Source organism: Cricetulus griseus, chromosome X (assembly GCF_003668045.3).
Source record: "Cricetulus griseus strain 17A/GY chromosome X, alternate assembly CriGri-PICRH-1.0, whole genome shotgun sequence".
Lineage (NCBI taxonomy): Eukaryota > Metazoa > Chordata > Mammalia > Rodentia > Cricetidae > Cricetulus > Cricetulus griseus.
This window is the reverse complement of record NC_048604.1, coordinates 114,063,309-114,077,698: the sequence shown is the minus strand read 5'-3', so window position 1 is coordinate 114,077,698 and position 14,390 is coordinate 114,063,309. Positions and strand designations below refer to the sequence as shown.

At 48.3% G+C, this 14,390-nt stretch overlaps 1 protein-coding gene across 1 annotated transcript in view; it reads left to right on the top strand.

Annotated features, from left to right (window-relative positions):
• The window catches only part of Ccdc22 (coiled-coil domain containing 22), a 41,121-nt gene extending 26,796 nt beyond the window's left edge, over positions 1 to 14,325 (top strand). Inside the window, exons 4-20 of the mRNA XM_035450063.1 lie at positions 1,785 to 2,120; positions 3,244 to 3,421; positions 7,439 to 7,571; positions 8,449 to 8,555; positions 8,692 to 8,758; positions 8,864 to 9,042; positions 10,547 to 10,741; positions 11,366 to 11,428; positions 11,582 to 11,701; positions 12,142 to 12,261; positions 12,345 to 12,461; positions 12,560 to 12,661; positions 12,744 to 12,851; positions 13,097 to 13,192; positions 13,382 to 13,441; positions 13,520 to 13,594; positions 13,958 to 14,325. Of these exons, the coding sequence (XP_035305954.1) occupies positions 2,071 to 2,120; positions 3,244 to 3,421; positions 7,439 to 7,571; positions 8,449 to 8,555; positions 8,692 to 8,758; positions 8,864 to 9,042; positions 10,547 to 10,741; positions 11,366 to 11,428; positions 11,582 to 11,701; positions 12,142 to 12,261; positions 12,345 to 12,461; positions 12,560 to 12,661; positions 12,744 to 12,851; positions 13,097 to 13,192; positions 13,382 to 13,441; positions 13,520 to 13,594; positions 13,958 to 14,071 (1,884 nt within the window). The 5' untranslated portion in view covers positions 1,785 to 2,070 and the 3' untranslated portion in view covers positions 14,072 to 14,325. The remainder of the gene's footprint in view (positions 1 to 1,784; positions 2,121 to 3,243; positions 3,422 to 7,438; positions 7,572 to 8,448; positions 8,556 to 8,691; positions 8,759 to 8,863; positions 9,043 to 10,546; positions 10,742 to 11,365; positions 11,429 to 11,581; positions 11,702 to 12,141; positions 12,262 to 12,344; positions 12,462 to 12,559; positions 12,662 to 12,743; positions 12,852 to 13,096; positions 13,193 to 13,381; positions 13,442 to 13,519; positions 13,595 to 13,957) is intronic.
• The last annotated feature ends 65 nt before the right edge of the window (positions 14,326 to 14,390 follow it).

Genomic DNA, 14,390 nt, shown 5'->3' with positions numbered 1-14,390 from the left:
GGAGCAAATGGGATGTTTATAAGCCAGAGATTGACAAATGAAAAGGCACTGGTTAAGTATTTACCAAATAGATACCTGCATTAAGCAGGCAGAAACTAAGATAAGAAAAAACGGTGTAATTTTCCAATAACAAAATTTTAAGTACATTGGACAAAACTAACATGTGTATTATTTCTCTGAAAAAAGAGTCACATGGTAAATATCGAAGGAATGTAAAATGGAGAAATATATAACATTTAGTAATGATGTAAAATTTCCACAGAGTGATTTGTTTGTGTTTGGCATTTTGCACTGCCTATGCGACGCCTTCTCTCTGGCCTCCCCGCCTTGCTGCCCCTGGGCACGCTCTGGTTGTGTTTGGCTGGTATTTATCTGAATAAAGATATCTTGAATTTACAAGCATTCTCCTTCATATACCGAACAAAATCTCAGCATATTTTTCTTTGAAATTGACATCTTTGATATACGAAGGGCCAAGAAAAGTCAAAACCTTTTTGGAAAAGAACAAGATGGGAGGACTTGCCATATCTGATATCAAGGCTCATTATAAGTCTACAGTAATTAAAAATAGAATACAGCCAGGGGTGGTGTGGTACAAGCTTTTAATTCCAGAACATGGGAGAAAGGAGTATTACCATTAAAATTTTGAGGCCAGCCTGGGCTACGGTGCAAGACTTTTTTTTTTGTCTCAAAACTAAACTAAGACAAGACAGCACAACAATAAAAAACAAAGTATAGTTCAGAAACTGAGTCATGCACGTGATGTGTGCATATGTGTGTGACTTATGACAAATGTTAGCACTACTGAGTGGTGGAGACAAAAGAAGGCTGTTCAATAAGTAATGGTTACATAGACATTTGCTGTGTCAATATTCTTTGGATTAGCTGGGTGTTGGTGGTGCACGCCTTTAATTTCGGGAGGCAGAGGCAGGCGGATCTCTGTGAGTTCGAGGCCAGCCTGGTCTCCAGAGCGAGTGCAGGATAGACTCCAAAGCTACACAGAGAAACCCTGTCTCTAAAAACAACAACAACAAAAAAATTCTTTGGATTGCACATGAATGTATAGCACATAAAATGGTCCATTTATTGATTGCATGAATGTAAGTACAACTGACAGATCCCCCTCTCTTCCTTTCTTTTGAGGTAGTCTCTCTGTGTAGCCCATCCTATGCTCCAACCAGGTTCTGGGATTACAGTGTTTTTCATTTCACCTGGTTTAGTAATTCCGTTTCTTTTTTCATCTATTGTGTGTGCCTGCCAGTGGTACCACTGCAATGTGTGGATGTCAGAGGACAATTTGTAGTAGTTCATTGTCTTTATCTTCCAGGTAGGTCCTAGGGATCTAACTCAGTTTGTCAGGGTTGGTAGCAAGAGGCTTTACGTGATGAACCATCTTACTGACCCAGTAATTATGATTGTTTATTTAAGATGTATTTATTATTTGTTTGTTTGTGAGTGTGTACAGTCATACTTGTGTCACAGTGCAGATGTGGAATTCAGACTCTATCGAGTCATTTCTAGCCTTCTTCCGTGTGGATCTCGGGGGGCAGAATTCAGATTGTGAAGTTTGGTAGCAGGAGCCCTTATCCTGAGCCACCTCCCCAGTAGTAGTAATTATGTCTTAATTCTAGGAAGTAGATATTATCAAAATTCTCATTTTATAGATGAGGAAAGCAAGCAAGACAAAGGGGGTATTGAATAATCATTTTGTAAACCTGTAAGCTTTTTTAACTTGGAAGATGAATGCGTCCTTAAATGAAGCTTTTCTCTGTCCTGTTCCTCAGATGCTAGCACAATTCCTTCTTCCCTTGAACGAGTCTACAGGATTTAGGTACAAGAACTACAGCTTCCAGCAGCCATTGCGTACACAGTTCTGAGTGTGTAAAACACACCCCGCCTCCAGGCATCCCGCCTGCGCAGCGCTCACTCTCAGAACTACACTTCCCAATCCTCCCTGCGCAGCACGTGATGCTCTGTCCTCCGCGGGCGCGGAGAGCAGTTGCTACAGCGTTGCTCCACTTTCTGTGATCCGATCCTGGACCCAGCCCCAGAGTTAGAACTGACTCCACCATGGAAGAGGCCGATCGAATCCTCATCCATTCCTTGCGCCAGGCGGGCACGTAAGTACGCAGCCCCCACTCTCCTCCAATTGATCACATCCGGGTCTCCAAAACCTAGGACCCCCCATTACCCGGGAACCTTAAAATCGAGACCTTAGCACTCAAGGGCCCCAAATTACAGGATCCTAAGCCCCTCTAGATCTTAACATCACGTGTCTCCCAAACCCTTTGACCTGGACATTTGGTAAGCCCAGAGGACTCAGACACCTTACAAGTCTGGAATCTTAGGAACCCAGACCTGAAATGTATGGTCTGGACACTAATAATACACTGGGACCCTGCTATGTAGAGGCTGTTAAGACACCTGCACTCTGAGATCCAGGAAATTTACAACACAGGACTCAAACTCAGAATCTCCAGAATCCTGAGATTGGATACTTGAGGATCTTCAGACTTTAGCTTTTGAAGCACTCAGGGCTTTTCAAAACACCAGGGCCCCAAATTCTGGCAGTATCAGCAGTTGGTAACACTAACACACTTCGGGCTGTGGTGGCACACACCTTTAATCCCGGGACTTGGGAGGCAAAGGCAGTCTGATCTCTGAGTTTTGAGGCCAGCCTGTTCTACAGAGTGAGTTCCAGGACAGTCGGGGCTGGTACACAGATAAACCCTGTCTTGAAAACTCAAAACAACAATAAAACCATTGATACACAAGGACTACTTCATTTGAGGACCCTAAAAGTCCTGGATGCCAACATTTAGGGTGCCTGATTTTTGTTTCTATTCAGGGACTCTGGCATTTGAGACTTCTGAAAACCAAACCTCGTACTGTGTAGTTTCTTCAAACACTAGTAGATCTAGGAGGCCTTGCCATGCAAAGAACACAATGTCTTGGGATCCAGAAATATGGAGACCATGCCACTTGGAGCATTTTCACTTTTGCAGATCCCAGAGGTTTGAAACTTTGAAGAGCAGGAGAGTTTGAGACTTTTCTGAACTCAGGTCATTTGTGTTCACCGAGGCCTTAGGACCAAGTAGAAGTCATATAGTCACTAACACCCAGGGTCTGTTGAAGTCTAGGTTCTTCCCTGCCCCACCCCCACCCGGGTTCTAGTGCTTCCTTCTCTAGAAGAGTATTTCCCCCCTAACTACACCTCCTCAAGCCTATGGCTTTTGTCTTTAGGGCAGTTCCTCCAGAAGTGCAGACTCTGCGAGCTTTCACCACTGAGCTGGTCGTAGAGGCTGTGGTCCGATGCCTTCGAGTGATCAGTCCTACTGTGGGCTCTAGCCTCAGTCACTTGCTGCCACCAGCCATGTCTGCCCGGTTCCGCCTGGCTATGAGCCTGGCTCAGGCCTGCATGGTGAGTGCCCTCCTCCTAGTATGCATACTGTCTTCCTTCCCTTTTCACAGTCACCAACTTCTTTTTTTTTTTTTTTTGGTTTTTCGAGACAGGGTTTCTCTGTGTAGCTTTGGAGCCTATCCTGGCACTCGCTCTGGAGACTAGGCTGGCCTTGAACTCACAGAGATCCGCCTGCCTCTGCCTCCCGAGTGCTGGGATTAAAGGCGTGCACCACCAACGCCCGGCCCTAGTCACCAAGATCTTTGACACTTTGGCCTTCCTCTCTGTCCCTCTTTGTGGGTTAACATTCGTGAATGGTTAAAGCGGCTGCCTCTGTAGCCAAGCTGCAGGACTAGTTCTGACTCTACCTAGCTCTGCTCATACTTGCTTTATGACTGTTCCATGCCTGTTTCCTTATCTGTGAAATGGAGATGATAAAACTAAGGTTGTGTGGAGTAAATGAGCTGATACAGTTTACACTTGGACTAACTTTAGCACCAGGCATCCCACGGCATCAAGATTTCACCCCAGTGTCACATAGTAGCCATTTCCCAACTCATTAGGGCTGAAGAAAGACCTCCATTGAGTTATATACTCCTAAACAAAGTTCTGACTAGCTCTGCCCAGATCACATGGGCATCCTGTAGCCGCTGTTTCATCCTGGGGAAGGGATGATTACCTAGAGAAAGGTGTCCAGTTTAAAAGGAAACATTGTTTGTTACATTGTATTATGCCTCTCATAGTTGCGAAACACTGCTTCGTGAGATCAAATAAAGTGCTTCTTCAATGAAGCACCCTTCCGCTCCCCGTCAGAGAGGTGTCCAGTTACTGTAATCAAGAGCTAAGAGTTCTTCCTTTTCTTGTAACTCACCGTCTTTGTGACTTTGGGCCGGCCTTTTAACCTTTTTGCTCCTCAGTTTCTGTCTGTGTATACTGAGTGTGAAAGCTAAACTGAGTTACCGTGTAACCCAAGTTTTTTTTTTGTTTGTTTGTTTTGTTTTGTTTTTCGAGACAGGGTTTCTCTGTGTAGCTTTGGAGCCTATCCTGGCACTCACTCTGGAGACCAGGCTGGCCTCGAACTCACAGAGATCCACCTGCCTCTGCCTCCTGAGTGCTGGGATTAAAGGCTTGCGCCACCAACACCCAGCATAGGTTTTTTTTTTTTTTCCGTGTAGCTCAGTTTTAAGAGTGTGTGCTTTACATGTATGAGGTCCTGGATTCAAAAAGCAAAAGCTAAGTTATTATAGGAACAGCTCGTAGCTTAATCTGGCTGCATGTATTCCAGAAGCCTGTGGCTGTGGAGTGACTGTAGACAATTCCAGCATACTCAGTAAGTTGCTAAGGCTACGGTAGCAGGTGAGTAGAGTATCTAGTGAAAACTTCCTTGTAGACCAAAGGGGACAGGGTCATCACAGCTGTTTGCCTTGGACCAGTGTTTGTGCAGTTTGGGTCTGAGCGGTACCCCTGTTGGCCCTGCCTAGCTAGCTTATTACTCTTAAATTCACCTAGCTGTCAGGAGGTCTCATATTCTTCTGTCTAGGGCTCTTGGTGGCCTCATGAAGTGATCAGTCTGCTCCTGTTCCAGGCCATGTTTTAGAAGATGGCCTCCTAACCGGGAGCACACCTTTAATCCCAGCACTCGGGAGGCAGAGGCAGGCAGATCTCTGTGAGTTTGAGACCAGCCTGGTCTACAAGAGCTAGTCCCAGGATATCCTCCAAAGCCACAGGGAAACCCTGTCTCGGAAAAAAAAAAAGAAGATGGCCTCCTAAGAGAGAAGTTATGCCTTCTGTTGGGCATGGAGTGTGCTCAGTGGGAAGCACCCAGGTGGTGGGGTGAGGCTTTCTCTGATGTTTCCTACTCAGTGCTGTCTGCCTGTGGATATTGTGGCTCATGTTAATTTCAGTGTGGGGCAGAGAACCTGGTGGTCAAGGGATACATGTGATTGTGTAGCTCAGCAGCCAAGGTTTGCTAGCAGCAATCAGAAAAGGTGTCTAATTCAGCATTGCGTGTTCTGGTGTCTTCCTTTCTATGTACCTTGCTTCTGGTATCATTCCTGTTCCTAAACCACCTCTGTGTTTTGGCATGTGTCACTGTATATGGCTGCTTAGTCAGTGTTCTGTTGCTTTGAAGAGACACCACAACCACAGCAACTGTTATAGAGAAAAGCATTTAATTGGGTCTAGCTAACAGTTTCAGAGGGTTAGTCCATTGTCATCATGGCAGAGAGCATGGTGGTGCAGAGGCAGATGTGGTAGCTGAGAATTCTACATGTGGATCCTAAGGCAGCAGGAAGAGAGGGACTCTGGGCTTGGTTGGCATGAACTTCTGGAACCTCAAAGCCCACCCCCAGTGACACATTTTCTCTAACAAGACCACACCTCCTAATCCTTTCAAATGGTATCACTCCCTGGAGACCAAGTATTCACATCTATGAACCTATGGGGCTATTCTTATTCAAACTACCGCAGCGGCCCGCTTCTGGAATGAGTTTCCGTATCAGTCACAACTCTTAGATCATAGATGTCAGATAAGAAAACTCTAAGTAATGTAGCATAGAAGCCAGTTGTTTTACACTTGTGTGACCATGATCCTCTACTACTGTAGGGGAAGCTGTAGCCACGCCTTCTTAGGGGCTGGCTACAAGAGTACCTGAGGGCTTGTGAGGGCGTGGTCAGAGTGAGTAGGGGGACTGCGTTTTCGGTTTCGGTTTCTCTTTGCTTCTTGCTGTACAGACTACCACCGGCTGGCTGGTTCGCTCTGTAAGTAAGGCTTTTCCTTATTAAATACCCTTATATTTCTACCTGACTCCGTATTGGTAATTTCTTACTATATACTACAGTTTCTGTTGTGACAGAATACATGAATACATACCACAATGATGATTTTCGAGTCAGTGCTCTGTAGGCACTGTGGTAACATGCTGACCACACCATGTGGATGCTGGAAATGGAACCCAGGTCCTTTGGAAGAGCAGCCATTGCTCCTAACCACCGAACTATCTCTCTAGCCCTTGTACATTTTTTTTCTTACATGACAAAAGTGATGTACAGACAAGTGCTGGGCTGAGGTCACACGGATAGTAAGAAGCAGAGCTTGGGTTTGAGTCCAGGGAGTTTGCTTTCAGGGTCTGTATGTCTTTGAACCTATCTGTAACTCTTGAGTCCTTTCTTTCTGAGCTGTGATCTTTTTGCCTATTGTTGTTGTTGTTGATGATGATGATGATGGTAGTGGTGATAATTATTTTGTTGGTGCTAGGGATGGAACCCAGGATCTTGGTCATGTAAAGCAAACACTCTGAACCACATCCCCAGTTCTGTTTATTTTTAGGCACTACATATATATATACTTATATACTAAGTATAAGTATATATATATATACTACATATATATATATACTTATATACTTATATCCAAGTATATACTTATATACTTAGATAGGCTCACGACTTTCTTCTCAAAGAGTCTTGGTATTATTTGGCTGTCCTGGAACTCGCTCTGTAGACCAGGCTGGCCTCAAAGTCACAGAGATCCTCCTGCCTCTGCCTCCTGAGTGCTGGGATTAAAGGCGTGTACCACCACTGGTGGCCAGCATACTAAGCTTTAATTTCTTTTCTTGATCTTGTAATACTGACTATCATGGCTTTGTGGCTATCACTGGGGCCTGGATACCTTGGTAATGTAGGGGGAAAGTGAGGGGGTGATGGCAGGTAAAAGAGTCAGAGCAGGGACTGGAGAGATGGCTCAGAGGTTAAGAGCACTGACTGCTCTTCCAGAGGTCCAGAGTTCAATTCCCAGCAACCACATGGTGGCTCACAACCATCCGTTATGAGATCTGGTGCCCTCTTCTGGTGCGCAGATAAGCATGGAAGCAGAATGTTGTATACATAATAAATAAAATAAAATCTTAAAAAAAAAGAGTCAGAGCAGGTGTGGTAGTCCCAGGGTCCCCAGAGCAGGAGGCTCCTCCCTGCTTGGCAAATGGGGGCCTGCCTTCTTACCCTCAGTATCATTATCTGGTTATACTTGCTAACCCCTAGGACCTGGGCTATCCTTTGGAGCTTGGCTATCAGAACTTCCTCTATCCCAGTGAGCCTGACCTCCGAGACCTGCTTCTCTTCCTGGCTGAGCGGCTACCCACCGATGCCTCTGAGGATGCAGACCAGCCTGCAGGTAAGGAGTCCTGCAGGACTGGGGAAACGGACTGTACTCCCAGGGTGATAAGGGCTGACAGAGGTGGCAGGAAGAGTAGGGGGCAGGATGTATCTTCAGGAGACTTGGCTGGATCCAAGGTCAAAGAGCAGATGGATGCAAGACAAGTAGCACGAGGCTAGGAAATGGGTTCCCCAATTTGCCTCCTGTACCTCTGATCCTCACTCACTCCACTCTTATCATGTGGGTATTCTTCAAATGTGCCAGGCACAGTCTAGCCTCAGGGTGTTTGGGTCCCTGGATTATTCTTCCCTCAGATCTCTTCATAGTCACCTCCCTACCATCTGAGTCCAACCCATGTGGCGCATGCTGCAAAAGATAGGTACAAAGGCCAACCAATGCAAAACTGTAAACCTGCTGAAAATGTTAGGAGTTTTTTGGTGTGACTCAATTGTGCTGTTCTTGAGCATGAACTTTGTAGGTGATAGCATCATGTCAGAATGTCAAAAGGTTAAATTCATCCTCAAGTCTCTGTGGCTTCTGCTCTCTTACCTCAGCAAGGCCTTTCTCTGGCTGCTCTTTGGAACATTCCACCCCCTTTTAGCAATCCTTCTCTCTCCTGCTTAGAATAGATGGTCCTAATGGTCCTATTCATGAAGTTTCTTTTCTGTTATCTTGCTGATTCCATGAAGATGGGGACCATATCACTCCTCCTACCCCCCAAGTGATGTTTAACCTGGTAACTGGTACCTACCTAGTTTAAGCTCAGTAGCTGTTGAATGTTAGTTGAATCCATCTGCATCTGGAGATGAGGGATCAGGTGCTATGGCTGGCTTCCCAGTATTTTCAGATTTGTGGCATGTCACTCCTTCCCTACCTGCCACCCCTCACCCTGTAGGTGACTCGGCTATTTTCCTTCGGGCCATTGGGAGCCAAATCCGGGACCAGCTGGCCGTGCCCTGGGTCCCACCTCTCCTTCGAACTCCCAAGCTGCAGTACCTCCAGGTGGGATCCCCACCTCCTATCCATCTGGACTTGTCCTCTCCTTGCCTTTGTCCTCATTTATTTCTCAGGTTGTTGCCCCCCACCCACCCCTGTCAATAGTGCCTCATTCTGGAGGCTGACTCTGCTCTCTCCACAGGGCTCAGCCCTCCAGCAGTCATTCCACTCCACCAGGTTGGTTCTGCCAGAACTCAGTTCCAAAGGAGGTGAGGCTGCAGTTGTGTGGATCTAAGTGAGGAGGGGAAAAAGGAGTATGAGCATTGGTGGATGTGGGGAGAGGGGCAGCTGGCTGACACTGTTTCTGCCTTCAGAGCCATGGGAGTTCCAGGCAAGTCCCCTGCTGCTACCAGCCCCTACACAGGTGCCCCAGCTTGTGCGGAGAGCAGCCTCACTCCTCGAACATCATGCCATCCAGCTCTGCCAGCATGTGAGCAGGGATTGCCCGGGAGATGAAGACCGGGTGTGCTGGGCACACCGTCTCCCATCCCAGGTACCACCAGTGTTCAGTTCTTCTCCTAAGACTTCTGGTCCTGTTAGTTCCCTGCATCTCATTGCCCCACTCTGGCCCTCTCTTCATTGCTTCTTCTCTGTGTATTGCCTGCTTCCATGCCTGATGGAATGGATAAGAAGGACGGAACCTGCAGCACGTCCTTCCCCTTTGCCTGCTTTCCTGTTGTGAAAAGGGGATTGTGGGGTAATGATCCTGCATGAGTTTTCCCTCGGACAGCTTGGAGTATTCCCTGTGGGGACTGGGTATGTCCCTGAGCTCTGTCTTTGTCTCTGCATTTGTCAGTGATCTTCATGCTTTCTGCCTCTAGACGTCTACACCATCTCCTCCTGTTACTGTCTTTCTTATTCTGTAGTTTTCCTGCCCCTCTTTCTTAACCTTTCTGTCTCCCTATTTGTATACCGCATCTTTCTGTTCACTTTCACCTTTCCCTTCTTGCCCTCTGCTACCTCTTCATCTTCTCTCTCCACCTCTGTCCACCTTTTTATCTGGCCCATATCTGCTTCTCCACTTGTCTCCTCTCCCTGTCTTCTCTTTGTCCGTTTCTGGTTCTGTCTCTTTCCATTTCTCCCTGCCACTCTGGTTGCCATTTGCTTGTTCTTTCTCTCCCTGTCCCCTCTCTGGTTTTTAGGGGTGATCTGAGACAGAGTCTCACTACATAGCCCAAGCTGGCATCACAGTTTACAATCACTTTGTGTCTGCATCCTAAGTGCTAGGACTACAAGCATGTATCACCACACCCAGATACTTGCTTAAATTCACAGGAATTTTGTTGTTTTTAAAGACAGGCACAGAGATCCGCCTGCCTCTGCCTCCCAAGTGCTGGGATTAAAGGTGCCACCAACACCCTGCCCACAGGAATTTTGAAGTACAAACATAGATTATTCTGATTCCTGTCTTCTAGTCTTCTATTTGCTTTTAAGTTTAGCCTCCAGTATTTTAGAGCAAATCTCAGAGCTTGGGAGGTAGCTCCACAGTAGAACACTTGCCTAGCATGCACAAGATGTTCAGGATCAAATCCTAGCCAACTCAGACTGTCACATATTTTCAACTGTTAAGTAGTCAAGATGACGTGTCATTACTCACAAGGACATTCTGATGTAACCATTGTGCTATTTTCATACTGAATGAAATTAATGATTTTTTTGTACCCTTCAACACTGAATCAGTCTTTGTTCTCTCCTTTACTTATTATCTTCCTTGGTCCCAAACTCTCAACCTCTTTTGCCTCGTACTCTTCATTCTGTGTCATTGCTGCCCATCATCCTTTCTGTCTCCTGATCTGAAAGCCCCAGGCTCACTTTTCTCTCTGCTCACATTCTTCTTCAGGGCGAGGAGTGGAGAGAAACGTAGCTGTCGAGAAAGGTTCTCTCTGTCCTTGGGGAGCTCGTGGCCAATGGGGCAGGGAGCTGCCTTGGGGGGAAGGCAGGGTCCTAGGGACTATCAGGCTCTCATGCCTTCCTCTTCTCCTGTGTGTTCTTCCTAGGAGGATTCCCGGGCTGCACAGCAACGACTGCACAAGCATCTGGCTGAACATCTTCGTCAAAGCTGGGGCCCACTTGGAGCCTCGACGCAAGTCCGAGACCTAGGAGAGATGCTCCAGCCCTGGGGTGTTAGAAATAAGACTAGCACCCCCAAAGGCTCCCGCTTCACCCATTCAGAGAAGTTTACCTTCCAACTGGTGGGTAGGCCAGTGTGGACAGGGAGTGTGCTGATGGCTGACTTGAGGATTGCTTTATGTATTAACACTACTGTATTCCATACAGGTTCCCTGTGTTCACTGGGTAGGCCCTCTCCAACTGGGAGAGAGTGCCCAGAGGGCTCCCCTAGCTTCTTGGGACTTGAGTGGAGAAAGGGCTGATAGGTGGGACTTGAGTAAGGGAGTATGCAGTGCTCCCAGCACAAATCTCATCTTTCCTTGGGCTTTTCTTTAGTAAACATGTTTCCTTTGGGAACATCTTTTATCCTTGGACACCCATCCAGAGGAACTCCTGCCTTTCTCGTGGACGTTTTGGCCAGTGTGGTTATAGGGTTGGGATGGTCACTGGGTTGGGGTGGTCACAGGGTCAGGTGGTTATAGGGTTGGGGTGGTCAGGGTTAGCCTCAGAGAAGTTTCCTTGTAGTCAGTCACTCTAATCTGTACTTACAGATGGTATTTTACTCTCTCCTGTAGTCAGAGTTTGAAAACTGTCAGTAGTTGAGTGGACATGGGTATAGTACTTGGGGGTGCTTTGGGGTTTGAGGTTGGGGTGTGAAGGATAGGACCTTGTGTGACTGACAACCAGGTTGCTGCTTCTACCCATAGGAGCCCCAGGCCCAGGCTACCCAGATACCAGATGTACCAGTCACCCTCCAGAAGCCTGAACAGGTAAGGAGACTGAGGGAGAGAGAGTGGGGGGAAGGAGAGGGAGAGGGAGAGGGAGAGGGAGAGACAGTCAGTCAGTCCATCAGTCAGGTCAGCTAGGCTATTGCCTGTCTTCTGGACTTGGTAGCTCTACCTAGACTGGCCTGTGCTTCCCAGGACACACGGGCAGCTCAAGAGCAGGAGTTAGAGTCCCTTCGGGAGCAGCTGTCGAGTGTGAACCACAGCATTGAAGTGGTTGAAGCTGACATGAAGACCCTGGGAATCAACCTTATGCAGGTGAGGGGCTGGGAGAGAGACTTGGGTTGGATCAGGTCAAAACTAGGGCCTTGAGAGATAAGCCATAGAGGTCTATAGATGCCAGGCTTGTTGATGGAGGATACTAGGGACCTCTGATATTTTGAAGGTTCAAGAGAACTTGTGAGGCAAAGAAAGATGTTGGCTTGATGGCTTGGTGGACCTATAGGGGTTAGAGGTACATTTGGGCATCAGTCAGAATTTGTAGGGGGACATAGCAGCTATGGACATCAGTGGAGCAAGATGGGTCTGTATGGGTGGGCCTTGCAGGGTTACTCAGGGCTTTTGGCTGTCAGTATGGAGCTGAAGATCCAGTAGCCATGGAGTGATCTGGGAGGCCTTGAGCTGGGCCAGGGCCATAATGGGCTCACTAGGATTGTGAGCTGTGTATATGACTGGGAGCTTGGCTGTGAGTGTACCAGGTGGAAACAGAGTGTCGACAAAGTGAACTCAGTGTGGCTGAGCAGGAGCAGGCCCTACGCTTGAAGAGCAGGGCAGTGGAATTGCTGCCTGATGGGGCTGCCAACCTTGCCAAGCTGCAGGTAGGCTGGGATCGGGGTTGGGCCAAGATGGGTGGGGTGGAAGGATCCAGCCTGTTTTGACATATTCCCCTGACTCTTGCCAGCTTGTGGTGGAGAGTAGTGCCCAGCGGGTCATTCATCTAGCAAGTCAGTGGGAGAAACATCGGGTCCCGCTTCTTGCCGAGTACCGCCACCTCCGAAAACTCCAGGACTGCAGGGAGGTAGGTGGCGGAGTCCTGGGCTGTGAGTGTAGTATAGCCTCCACTGGGGGCTGTCTCTGAGCTCTGCTCACTGCCTTCTGTCTATGGGTTCCTGGCAGCTGGAATCATCTCGACGGCTGGCAGAAATCCAGGAGCTGCACCAGAGTGTTCGAGCAGCTGCGGAAGAGGCTCGCAGGAAGGAGGAAGTCTATAAGCAGCTGGTAATGCCAATTTTAGGACCCTGGGTTGTAATGGTGGGTGGGGTATGGGGCTTGGGCTTATGCCTGCCATGCTTTTGTCTAGGTGTCAGAGCTGGAGACTCTGCCAAAAGATGTGTCCCGGCTGGCCTACACCCAGCGCATTCTGGAGATTGTGGGCAACATCCGGAAGCAGAAGGAAGAGATCACTAAGGTGTGCCACTGTGGCTCTGATGAATGGATCATGTGGGCAGATAGACACAGGGTAGTTACCTAGGTACTTTATGGTCTCATAGAGCTGCTCAGGCACACTCCAACATATAATAGACACATACAGTCTATCCCAGCCACCCCAACACAGTGACATAGGCCCTGACTGGATGTAAGTGCAGGCACGTGAGTGCCATCACTGGCCAGCCACCATGCCTCAGACATGATGGCTTCCTTGGTTTCTGCCAGATCTTGTCGGACACAAAGGAACTTCAGAAGGAAATCAACTCTCTCTCTGGGAAGCTGGACCGGACATTTGCAGTGACTGATGAACTCGTGTTCAAGGTATAGAGTGGACTGGCCTGGAGGAGGGTGGGGGTGGAACTGGGTTGTTGCCTGTTGGCTTGGATCTAGCTTTGTTCTGTGGAAGGTGAAGGCAGAGTGGTAGTAAAGGGCGGCTCTGTAGGGGAAAGGAGTAGTGGAAACAGTGGGGATGGCTTGCTGATATGTTTGCTGTCCTTTCTGTCTTTTCAGGACGCTAAGAAGGATGATGCTGTTCGGAAAGCTTACAAATATCTAGCTGCCCTGCATGAGGTGAGGGAGCCATGGGCCTGGTGGGCTGGCAGTAGAGGGCTAGCACAGGTGCAAGCCTTATATTCTTGTTGTTTCCAGAATTGCAGCCAGCTCATCCAGACCATTGAGGACACGGGCACCATCATGAGGGAAATTCGAGACCTGGAGGAGCAGGTGAGATCTGGGAATGGGCACGGGAATGGAGGCAGGCCGACGGATAGCTCCTTGTTTTACATTGAGAGTCTGTGAAACCAGGCATCTTCCAGCTCAGCCTTAGTGCCTGCTGTGCCCAGGACCTGGAACTAGTCTACTCTGAGCCCTGGCTGCTAGCTTGAGGCTTCTCATGCCTGCCTCCCAGAGCCCATGGCAAAAGCGATGGCTTTAGGTGGAGAGAAGGCCCTCACAGCCTGGTGATGGGAAGGGACAGGCCACTATTACAGGGATGGGAGGAGCAGAGAGCAGTGCAGTAGAGGGGTGGTCAGCAGGGGATGAAAATGAGCCCTGCATGCTGAAGATGTGTATATCATGTTGTCTTAGATTGAGACAGAGATGGGCAAGAAGACTCTGAGCAACCTGGAGAAGATCTGTGAGGACTACCGAGCCCTTCGCCAGGAGAATGCTGGCCTCTTGGGCCGGGTCCGGGAGGCCTAGAGCCCCGATGGAAGTCTCCTAGCTACAGGCAGGAATTTGGGGGTGCTGGAGACAGTGCCTAAACACTTGTTCTAGCACTTCCTTGTGTTTGCCCCCCTCCCCCTTTATCCTGCTGGGATTTTAATCCCGGATGCCTGCTTATCTGGTCCCATGTTTGATCAGGGTGAATATCTAGCTTGGCCACAGTTTATTGAATGGGCACTGGGGACCAAGGCGTCTTGGATCCCAAATAAAAGAGAAGTTCTTCTATGGTCCACGCTGAGGCATGGATTGGGGCTTGGGGGTAGGGGACTGGGGTCAGTGGCAAGTGAGACACAGG